We start from the raw sequence: 12,413 nt of genomic DNA on the forward strand, positions 1-12,413 counted from the left end.
GTTTTAAGATGAGAGAGAGCACAACAGGTTTCAGTTGTCGGGAAGCACAATCCCGGAAAAGGGAATGTGGCAGCGCATTTCCTCCTTGCGAAGATCGGGATGGAATCCTGCGCGCAAATGAAGGGCTCGCCTTGAGAGTAAGGAGGGATGCCTGTTCCTCCCGTGCAACTGAAAGGGAGAAGAAGTTCAGACACAGGCATGGTTCTAGATTCCGGGGTGGTGTGTGGTGGCTGTCCTGGAGACTAGTACCTGCCAGGGCCCTGGGGACAGGCTGCCTGGTAACTGCACCACTGCCTTGGGGTGGGGGTTATGAATTTAAGATGAAAATGGCCAAACCGATTATGCGAGTTTTTTTTTTTTTTTTCCTCCAGCAACATTCGGTTCCTTGGCTGTGGGTCCAAGAAGCTGGAGAGTGGGGTTCTTTCCAGCCGCGGCGGAGGGACAGAAAGACCAGCAGGGAGATGGCAGTGGGGCCAGAAGGCCCCCAGGGAGGATGAAAGTGCACTGAGCCTCTGGGAGTTGTCTGTCTTGCTGAGGCTGAAGGATGGAGCGAAGATGTCAGCACGTGTTTGTGGGGAGGACAGTGACAGCAGCAGGGAAGGGCAGCACGCCCGTGGTTGTGGGGCACGGGCCTCGCCAAGTTAGGGATTTTGAAGGAGTCGCTGGGTGAACCGGGGAGACCTCGGCCCCTGAGTCCTCTACCTAGCCTGACCAAATGATGTCGCTGGAGGCTCTTGGTCTCCTCTGGAGAAAGAATTCAAGGACAGTATGACGATGGAGCGTGATGAAGGAATGATACTCTGTCAGCTGTCTTGGGCCTGTCTGGTGGGATCCGGTTGCTTGTGGTTTTGTTTTGGAGTGCTGCCTGGACAGGCCTCTGACTTTCCTCCTAGTTGACCATGACTTCCTCTGCCGGCCTCCAGGCACCCCGTTAGGACCTAACTAACCACCCACTCTAACAGGAGGAATGGCCTGGAAGTGACAAGGGAGGGCGAGGAAGACCCTCCTCACCTTGTGTCTCTGAAGGGGACAGTGCGGTTGGCAGAGGCAGTGCTGAGAGGTAACGAGAAGGCGCGTGCTCTCTGCCGAGGGACCTGGCAGTCTGACGTCGGCAGGACTCTCGGGACTAATTTGTCAAAGAGTGAAGGAGCCCAGAAAATCTAGTCTTCCATAGGCTCAGTCCGCAGAGTGGTAGATGGTGGCTTTCTGCAGATGTTCGGGACCAGATGGCTCTTTTGGGGAGGGTCTGGGGCCCCTGGGCTGTGGGGACAAGGCCCTTGAGGTCAGCTCCCCCGCTCTCACCAGCACAGAAGAACCAGACTGTGGGAGGGGGCGATCCTCAGCAGAGCCCTTGTCCGTTTTGTGGGAGCTTAGGCTGGCTGTGAGGAGGGGGCTCCTCCCCCTCCCCCCCTGCCGGAGGGCTTGGCGGACATACTTTACCAGAAGACTCTCATGGGCTTCTTTGCTTTGCATTGCACGAGGCCCTGAGTCTCCCTTAAGTGACTTGCCCTGCACCCCTTTATTGCGTCTCTCATTGCTAATGCTTCTTTCTCTCAGTATTTCCCTGTTCAGATTCCAGAGAGGGCAGGTGCTTCGCCCAGCCAAGCTCTGGGTTCCGGCCATGCAGAATTGCCATCCATGGACGCCCATCCCTGAGCGGGTCACTGGGCCAGAGGAGAGGTCACATGTGGCTGCTCAGGGCTGGGGGACGGGATGTGTCTGGCTGGGAGAGCAGTGCGGGGCCGTGGGTTTTCCGGTTTCCAGGTGATGGGGGCAGACCTGGGAGGGCCTGACGCCTGCAGGGCAGGGGGGCAGGAGTGACGAAGGCCGCGTGGACGTGGGTGCTCAGGCTGACTGTCCTTCCTGTTTCTCATAGCACTGATGTCTTCATCTGCACGAGCCCCACGAAGATGTACAAGTACTGTCCCTACGAGAAGGTAAGATTTGCAGCCTGCTTGCAGCCTCCTCTCATCTTGACCCCACGTGTCACAGGTAAGGGGTGCTAGCGCTCAACACACCCCGGGGGAGGGGTGCAGAGCCTCACAGCGAGGCCTTCGGCAGCTGGGGTGGCCCCGTTGCTGCCTCTTCTCCTGTCCGTCTGCCCGGCTCTCCCCTCCCAAAGACCTTCACTAGCACCAGTCTGACATTCCAGCACGTTCTCTGCAGGGAGCCTGATGAGAATGCCAGGTTCTCTGGAAGGTGACCACCCCCATGCTAGTGAGACATCCCTCGTGAAGGGTGAGGCAGGGAGAGAAAACGTGTCGGGAGAGGCACTGGAGGCAACCCAAACCCAAACATTAGGGTGCGTGAATGTATTTATGCAAAAGTCTTACAAAGGTGAAACAGTTACATTGCGCTTCACCACACACTCGTGTCTTCATCCTTGTTGCAAATAGAATTACTTAAAACTGAGGCTTTTCTGGAAATTGGGAGCCTGTGGTGGCCAAACCCATGGGAAAGGTGTGTTGCCCAGGAGGTGGGCATTTGCACAGGAGGTGGGTTCAGGGGAAGTGGGAGCAGCCTCCCCAGTCCAGGAAGGCGGGATTGGGGGCCCCACTACCCCCCTCCTCCCGGGGGGGTGGTGCTTGCTCAGCACAGACCTTTAGGCATGAGTTCTCTCAAGTGTGTTCACATGATCTCTCCCTCTCCAACTCCGTATTAGAAACAAAATGCACACAGTCCCCCAACATTAAATGCCTTTGGCGTGTGTTAAATGGAATGGGGACTCACCCTTACTGAGTAGTTAACAGCGGTGTTACGGAAGGTGCTTGGCGGCCACCGAGTCATCATGTGCTCCCGCGCCCCATTCCCTGGTTATCCCCGTGACTTTTTACGGGAGTTTAGCTAAACTCGGGAGTTAACAACTTGCTAGAAGTGGACGTTCTCCAGCCCCTCCTGGGACCTTCTGAGCTGCCCAGTGTGTTTTAACAAGTCCTGCAGGTGCACCCTTAAGTGTGAGTAACTATCGAGCCGGAGCACCTGTTTCGGCTGTGGTTGTAGTGGGCCGTCAGGGTGATCGTCCAGGGCTTGTTGGAGGAAGATGTGTCAACTGATGTGTCTCTCCCTGGGCTCCTGACATCCCCGTCCCATGTCTGTCCCTCCCCTCTCGGTAGACTGGCATCGTCCACCAGCCTCTGAGCCTGAAAGCCAGGGAACCATCCTGGTGACACCCTTTTTACCCCTCACACCCAGTGCATCAGCAAGTTGTGTGTCCTGTTCAGGGTACCTGGCGTCCTGTTCAGGGTACCTGTTCCGGGTACCTGGCGTCCGCCTGCTTTTGCTCCATCACACCACCTTAGCATTTCTTCCCAGAACCACTCAGAGAGCCTTCTACACTGCCTGTTCGTTTCCACCCAGAGCCAGTGGAGGTCTTTCGTAAAGTAGATCATGCTAGCCCCCTACTAGAAAACCTTTTAACAGTTTCCCACTGCACTTAAAAATAGAATTTTTAAAATATATACATACACACACACATGAACTCCTCGTCAAAACCTGCCAAGCCCCTCCCAGCCACCTCTCTATCATAAGTTCCTGATTCTGCATTCACGATGCTCCCATGTTCCTATTTCTTGGACATACTTTGTGCCCTTAAACGTGCGGGGACCCCCTGTGTGCCTCGTTCCTCCTCATCCCTTAGGTCTCACTTAGCTGCCCTCCCCCATTTCCTGGCCATATCTTAAAGCTTATTCTTTCTCTGCCTTGCTGTTCCATCCCTCAGCCCTTGTTTCCTGTAGAAACACTTGAAATGGGTTCGCATCTTTGTCTATGTCCTGTTACCTGTCTGTCTCCCCAGTGGACTGCAAGCCCATGAGGGCAGCAACCGTGTCTGTCTTGTTGACTGTGGGTCCCCGTGCCTGGCGTGCTGTAAGCACTCAGGATTTGTGTCAGATGAATAGATTCATTTGTTCAACAGAAGCTTATCAAACATATCTTCGTAATAATATTTGCCTCCAATGTGCCAAGCTCTATACTTTTTATAATCAGTACAGCAACTCCCTGTGAAACAGAGGACTCCTCTGGTCTGACAGATGAAGAAGGAGGCTGAGAGGGGCAAGGCAGCTTGTCTCCTGGGTCTCGTGATCATACAGGCTGTGGGGCTCGGTCCAGAGCTGTGCATCCCAGAGCCTGTGCCCCTGAGCCGCTCCCACTAGCAGCGCATGCTCCCTGCCGAGGGTTTGGAGTCCAGTGAACACGTGGGCAGAGGATATCACTTGGGACCCTTCAGTTGCAGCAACGTGAATGGTGTCCAGCTAACTTGAACAAAAGTAGAGTTTATTAGGACACTGTTGGTTTGCTCAGAGAATCACAGGAGAATCTGAAGGAGCAGCCCCTTGACAAGCAGGCTGGGAGCCAGAGCCGGTAGGCGGTCTCCCCAAGCATACGTGCTCGCAGAAGACCACAGCGCCGTTCATTCTCCATCTGTGGGTGTCTCTGCCCAGGATTCCCGTTCCCAGGAGGGAGGCTTCCCAGCTGAGCTCAGGTCACACTCCTGGCACTTGGCCAGGGGAGCATAGGCATCCTGACTGATGTCGCATTAAGGACAGGGGTCTTTGCCGAGAAAAATCGAGGTGCTGATATCAGAGGAAGGGGCGCCGTGATTAGTGGATAGTGGATGCCCTGACCAAACAAAGGGGAAAAAACAAAACCCCGGCTACCAACTTACCACTTAGTGATAGAAACCCTGTTAATATTTTGAGGTGTTTCTTTCTAGTTTTTCTTTGATGCATATTAAATATAATACATATATTTTAATAAAACTTGAATCTCATGTGGTTTAATATCCTTTTTCTCCTTCATGGAGTTTTAGCCTTTTTTCTGTCACCAAATATTCTTCAAAAACATGATTGCTAAGAGCTGAAGTCATCTCTTACCTACATCTCCATGTGATTATGTCCATAGGATAGATTCCAGGAGGTAGAATTCCTGGCTCTCACAAGGAGGGCACATTGTGACACGCACTGCAGGGAGGGGCATGTTGTCGCCACTGTGCTGGCGGCCACCAGAGCACCCTTCCCACCCAGGGGCCAGGCCGGGCCACGTACGGTTGGTCAGTGGAGGAAGTGGGACACTGAACAAAGACATGAAGCCAGCAAAATGCGGAGTATGTTTGAGGAACTTTGGGTGAATTGTGTTGGCTGGTAGCCCTAGAACCTGTGGGATTGGGGTCAGACTGGGGTACAGACTTATCTCCCAGCCATGTTGTCACCTCCAAACCCCCACCCCTGCCCCAGAACTAAGTCAGTGGGGAAGGCAGACAACAGTATCTTGTGAAGAGATGAAAATAGCCCCAACCACCTCCTCTCCCATCATCCATGCTCTGTCCCATCCCTGGTAGATGGACCTTGCATCCTTGGCTAGTTGAGGCTGGGGGCAGACAGGTGCTGATGATTCTTCTGCCTGGTGCCTGTGGTGGGGGAGTGCGGGGGCTAGTCTCAGGACATCAATTGAGGATGGATGTTTTACCCTCATGGTGGTCCCAGTGGGGGCTCAAGACCCAGAACTCTCACAGAGTTCTTCCCTCTGCTCCTGCCCCCCAGAGCAGCATCAGCCTTGGGCAGCCGAAGTGGGAGCTTTTCTCCTTAGTTGATTCCTCTCGAGACCCAGTCAAAAGAGGGAAGCCTAATTGCTAAGAGGTCAACTTCTTTATCATACCTAAGGAGTCAGACTTAGGTGCCATTTAGTTTATCAGAACCTTCATTCTGGCTGGAGCTTGCTGACATTTTAAACCCAAACCTGCTCAGTAGTAGCTGACTCGTGAGTTGGTAGTAATGCAGGCAAGGGCTTCTCCTGTAATGATCCATTAGCCTTAATAATAGCCCTATGAAGTAGGTACTATTATTATCCCCATTCTACAGATGAGGGAACTGAGGCACAGAGAGGTTAAGTAACTTGCCCAAGGTTGGCAGCAAGACATGGTGAGTCAGAGTTGGGCAGTCTGGCTCCAGAGCCTGTACGCTGTACCTCTGTGCTATGCTCACCCCCTTCTCTAATTCCACCTGACTCAGAGCTCAGCATGGTTTACTAGGTTTTCCCCCCAAGGAGATTTAAAAAATCCATGTTAAATTCTTCATACTTCAGCATGACATTTTACTGTTACTTTCCCTCATTCCACAAGGTGAGTGATCACAGGTGGGATTAAGTGAGATGCTTGGTTGTAACAGTGGGACATGTTCTTTTCATCTGAAGTCGGGTCTCCTGATCATATGTCTTTCAGATGCTGTGGTTGATCTTAAGAATAAACATTAAACATTTCCACCCCATCATCGAGCCTCTCCACTTAAACTCAAGTAAAAAAATGTAGATAATGAATTAAATTTCTTCACACATTTCACACCAAATTGTCCAACTGCTCCCAGAACTTGAACCTCTTATAAAAGACTTACACTAAAAGGTGCATCACTTTCTCTTGCCACCAGCAGAAACCACAGGTTCTTTTAGGAGCAGGTAGAGCCACACTCCAGCAATTCAGGAACTTTCTCTGGTGGTACCTCCCACTTTGTGTGCTACCCAGTAGTCTAAAACTGGGGCTTATGGTATGTTTTGGCCCAAACTCCTTTTTAGAAAATAATTGGCTGTTCATGGTAATTGGCATAGGGTTTTTTGGGAAGAAGATGGAAACTTTTGGGGATTAGATGGGCAATGGTTGTACAACATAGGGGATTACTTGAAAAAAACACTGAAATGTACACTCTAAATTGCTGAATTTTATAGTATGTAAATTATATACTAAAAATGACTATCAAGTGAAATAAAGGGAAAAAGCCTTTTATAGTATAGAAAAGGAGAGGTCTCAAATAAAACCAGAAATGAAAGAGTTGATACAACTGTGGTTGATACCACGGAAATATGAAGGATCGTAAGAGACCACTAAGAATAATTATATGCCAACAAATTGGACAATGTAGAAGAAATGGATACATTCCTAGAAAAACAACCTTTTAGGACTGAATCATGGTGAAATAGAAGATCTGAATAGACCAGTTACTACCAAGGAGATGGAGTCAGTAATCAAGAACTTCCGAAAGAACAAAAGTCCATGACAGATGACTTCACTGGTGAATCCGGCCGAACATTCAAAGAAGAATTAATCCCAACCCTCCTCAAACTCTTCCAAAAAATAGAAGGGGGCTGAAGGGGGACTCTTCCAAACGCATTTATGAGGCCAGCATTACCCTGATACCCAAACCAGACAAGAATGCCACAAAAAAAATTCAAGGCCAATATCCCTGATGAACATAGATGCAAAATTCCTAAACAAAATATTAGCAAACTGAATTCAACGATACAGTAAAAGGATTATACACCATGATCAAGTGGGATTTATTCCAGGAATGCAAGGATGGTTCAACATCTGCAAATCAATTAATGGGGGGGGGTGCGGAGCAAGGTGGTGGAGGAGTAGGAGACTGGATTTCGTCTGGTCTCAGGAATTCAGCTGAATAGGGGTCAAACCATTCTGAACACCTACGAACTCCACAGGAGATCGAAGAGGAGAGTAGCAACAACTCTCTGAACAGAGAAGCGACCACTTACTGGAAGATAGGACGTGCGGAGAAGTGAATCCGAGGCGATATTCGGGAGGATGGACGGCGGGGGAGGGGGCCTCCGTCGGCCGCTTCTGGCAAGTGATAGAGCCGCGGAGCACAAAATCGGACCTTTTAGAAGTCTGCTCCGCTGAGGGACGTCGCTCCAGTGGCTAAGCAGGGGGTGGAACCCTCGCGGGACAGTGTGGTCTCAGGACCCTCGGGGTCACAGGAAGACCGGGGGTGCCTGAGTGCAGCAGAGCTCCCAGGTATCAGAGCGGGGAAGCCGGCTGCAGAGACGGAGCCGAGGCGCGGGCTCTCAGCTCGGGGTTGCCATTCACTGTGATCCGCGGCCCAGTCGGGCCACTGCTCCTCCAGCAGGGACCCAACAAACGGCAGATCCGGGGAGACTCCCCTTCCTCCCCGGGGAGGAGCGGCGCGGAAGCGCACCGCAGGGATCTGATGGGTTTGGAGACTCCACACGGGGTCGGGTGCCAGAGATAGAAACGCTCGGTCACAGGCCGGGTGAGCACAGAGTGCAGCCAGAGACCGGGGAGACGGGAGTGACTGCTTTTCTCTGGGGGCGCACTGAGGAGCAGGGGCCCGAGTTCTCAGCTCCTCCGGGCGGAGATTGGGAGGCCACCATTTTCACCCTGGTCCTCCAAAGCTGTACCGAGAGCTCGCAGGGAACAAAAGTTCCTGAGAGCAAACCCGAGCAGCTTGCTTAGCCCGGACCGACAAGGGCGGGGCAATTCAGCCTCCGGCAAAGACATTTGGGAACCACAGCAACAGGCACCGCCCCCAGAAGATCAGCACGAACAGCCAGCAAGCCAAGACCAAGTTTACCAATCAAGGAGAACAGGAGAACTCCAGCACTAGGGGAATACCGCACATAGAATTCATGGCTTTTTTTTTTACCATGATTCATTAGTTCATCAAAGTTAATTTTTTTAACTGTTTTTTTTATTTTTCTTTTTCCCTTTTTCAACCAACATCTTATCAATCCCTTTTTTAAAAAATGTTTTATTTTTCATTTTTAGAGTCATATTTTATCCCTTCATAGTAGTTACCCTTATTTTTGGCATATATATATAAGTTGTTCTCTCTTTAAAATTTTGAGATACAATTTCTTCTAACAGATCAAAATATACCCTAAATCACTAGTGTATGGCTCTGTTCTAGTCTCCTGCCCGATCACATTCTCTCCCTTTCTTTTTCTTTTTCTTTTTTTTTAAATCTTCTTTCTTTTTTCAAACAACTTCTTATCTTATCAATTGCTTTTATAAAATCTTTTATAATTTTCATCTTTACAGTCATCTTCCATCCCTTCATTGTATCAACCCTTATTTTGTACATATATGTCTTTCTTCCTTTAAAATTTTAGGAGGCACTTTTTTCTAACAGACCAAAATACGCCCAAAATCTAGTGTGTGGCACTGATCTATGCACTAGCCTGAACATATTTGATCATATTCTGCTTTTTTTGTATTCTGTTTTTCTTTTATCTTTTTGGTTTTTTTTTTTCTTTCTTTTTTGTTTCTTTCCCTTTCTTTTCCCCGGGTTTCAGGTCTTTTCTAATTTGTGTAGAGTATGTTTGCTGGGGACGTCGTTAACCTGTTAGCATTTTGTTCTCTCATTCATCTATGCTTCTCTGGACAAAATGACAAGATGAAAAAAATCACCTCAGCAAAAAGAACAAGAGGTAGTACCGTCAGCCAGGGACCTACTCAATACGGACATTAGTACGATGTCAGACCTAGAGTTCAGAATCATGACTTTAAAGATACTAGCTGGGCTTGAAAAAAGCGTGGAAGTTATTAGAGAAACCCTTTCTGGAGAAATAAAAGAACTAAAATCTAACCAAGTCGAAATCAAAAAGGCTATTAATGAGGTGCAATCAAAAATGGGGGCACTAACTGCTAGGATAAATGAGGCAGAAGAGAGAATCAGCGATATAGAAGACCAAATGATGGAAAATAAAGAGACTGAGAAAAAGAGAGAGAAACAACTACAGGATCACGAGGGCAAAATTCGAGAGATAAGTGATACAACAAGACGAAACAACATTAGAATAATTGAGATCCCAGAAGAAGAAGAAAGAGAGAGAGGGGAGAAGGTATATTGGAGCAAATGATAGCAGAGAACTTCCCTAATGTGAGGAAGGAAACAGGCATCAAAATCCAGGAGGCACAGAGAACCCCTCTCAAAATCAATAATAATAGGTCAACACCCCGACATCTAATAGTAAAACTTACGAGTCTCAGAGACAAAGAGAAAATCCTGAAAGCAGTTCGGGATAAGAGATATGTAACCTACAATGGTAGAAATATTAGATTGGCAACAGACCTATCCACAGAGACTTGGCAGGCCAGAAAGGACTGGCAAGATATCTTCAGAGCACTAAACGAGAAAAATATGCAGCCAAGAATACTATATCCAGCTAGGCTGTCATTGAAAATAGAAGGAAAGATAAAAAGCTTCCAGGACAAACAAAAACTAAAGGAATTTGCAAACACGAAACCAGCCCTCCAAGAAATATTGAAAGGGGTCCTCTAAGCAAAGAGAGAGCCTAAAAGCAGCATAGATCAGAAAAGAACATGGACAATATACAGTAACAGTCACCTTAGAGGCAATACAATGGCACTAAATTCATACCTTTCAGTGGTTACCCTGAATATAAATGGGCTCAATGCCCCAATCAAAAGACACAGGCTATCAGATTGGATTAAAAAACAAGACCCATCCATATGCTGTCTGCAAGACTCATTTTAGACCCAAAGACACCCCCAGATTGAAAGTGAGGGGGTGGAAAACCATTTACCATGCTAATGGACACCAAAAGAAAGCTGGGGTGGCAATCCTCATATCAGACAAATTAGATTTTAAAACAAAGACTGTAATAAGAGATGAAGAAGGACACTATATCCTACTTAAAGGGTCTATCCAACAAGAAGATCTAACAATTGTAAATATCTGTGCCCCTAACATGGGAGCAGCCAATTATATAAGGCAATTAATAACAAAAGCAAAGAAACAAATTGACAACAATACAATAATAGTGGGGGACTTTAACACCCCCCTAACTGAAATGGACAGATCATCTAAGCAAAAGATCAACAAGGAAATAAAGACTTTAAATGACACACTGGACCAAATGGACTTTACAGACATATTCAGAACATTCCATCCCAAAGCAACGGAATACACATTCTTCTCTAGTGCCCATGGAACATTCTCCAGAATTGATCACATCCTAGGTCACAAATCAGGTCTCAACTGGTACCAAAAGACTGGGATCATTCCCTGCATATTTTCAGACCACAATGCTTTGAAACTAGAACTCAATCACAAGAGGAAAGTCGGAAAGAACTCAAATACATGGAGGCTAAAGAGCATCCTACTAAAGAATGAATGGGTCAACCAGGAAATTAAAGAATTAAAAAAATTCATGGAAACCAATGAAAATGAAAACACAACTGTTCAAAATCTTTGGGATACAGCAAAGGCAGTCCTGAGAGGAAAGTATATAGCAATACAAGCCTTTCTCAAGAAACAAGAAAGGTCTCAAATACACAACCTAACCCTACACCTAAAGGAGCTGGAGAAAGAACAGCAAATAAAGCCTAAACCCAGCAGGAGAAGAGAAATAATAAAGATCAGAGCAGAAATCAATGAACTAGAAACCAAAAGAACAGTAGAACAGATCAACGAAACTAGGAGCTGGTTCTTTGAAAGAATTAACAAGATTGATAAACCCCTGGCCAGACTGATCAAAAAGAAAAGAGAAATGATCCAAATCAAAATCATGAATGAAAGAGGAGAGATCACAACCAACACCAAAGAAATACAGACAAGTATAAGAACATATTATGAGCAACTCTATGCCAGCAAATTAGATAACCTGGAAGAAATGGGTGCATTCCTAGAGATGTATCAACTACCAAAATTGAACCAGGAAGAAATAGAAAACCTGAACAGACCTATAACCACTAAAGAAATTGAAGCAGTCATCAAAAATCTCCCAACAAACAAAAGCCCAGGGCCAGATGGCTTCCCAGGGGAATTCTATCAGACATTCAAAGAAGAATTAACACCTATTCTCCTGAAACTGTTCCAAAAAATAGAAATGGAAGGAAAACTTCCAAACTCATTTTATGAGGCCAGCATTACCTTGATCCCAAAACCAGACAAAGACCCCATCAAAAAGGAGAATTACAGACCAATACCCTTGATGAACATGGATGCAAAAATTCTCACCAAAATACTAGCCAATAGGATCCAACAGTACATTAAAATGATTATTCACCACGACCAAGTGGGATGTATCCCTGGGCTGCAAGGTTGGTTCAACATCCGCAAATCAATCAACGTGGTACAATACATTAACAAAAGAAAGAACAAGAATCATATGATCCTCTCAATAGATGCAGAAAAAGCATTTGACAAAGTACTGCATCCTTTCTTGATCAAAACTCTTCAGAGTATAGGGATAGAGGGTACATACCTCAATATCATAAAAGCCATCTATGAAAAACCTACAGCAAATATCATTCTCAATGGAGAAAACTGAGAGCTTTCCCCCTAAGGTCAGGAATGCGGCAGGGATGTCCACTATCACCACTGCTATTCAACATAGTATTAGCAGTCCTAGCCGCAGCAATCAGACAACAAAAAGAAATCAAAGGCATCCAAATCGGCAAAGAGGAAGTCAAACTCTCACTCTTTGCAGATGATATGATACTGTATGTGGAAAACCCAAAAGACTCCACCCCAAAACTGCTAGAACTCATACAGAAATTCAGCAAAGTAGCAGGACATAAAATCAATGCACAGAAAACAGTGGCATTCCTATACACCAACAAAAAGACAGAAGAGAGACAAATCAAGGAG

The 12,413-nt window shown here is 47.1% G+C and overlaps 1 protein-coding gene across 1 annotated transcript in view; it reads left to right on the forward strand.

Moving 5' to 3' along the window:
• Positions 1-12,413, forward strand: part of NT5M (5',3'-nucleotidase, mitochondrial) — a 45,158-nt gene that overhangs the window by 13,790 nt on the left and 18,955 nt on the right. The window contains exon 3 of the mRNA XM_028089448.1: positions 1,877-1,937. Coding sequence (XP_027945249.1) covers positions 1,877-1,937 — 61 coding nt within the window. The remainder of the gene's footprint in view (positions 1-1,876; positions 1,938-12,413) is intronic.

This window comes from Eumetopias jubatus, unplaced genomic scaffold (assembly GCF_037043125.1).
Source record: "Eumetopias jubatus isolate StellerSeaLion01/CBP00866 unplaced genomic scaffold, mEumJub1_p1.0 scaffold_10, whole genome shotgun sequence".
NCBI classification, from domain to species: domain Eukaryota; kingdom Metazoa; phylum Chordata; class Mammalia; order Carnivora; family Otariidae; genus Eumetopias; species Eumetopias jubatus.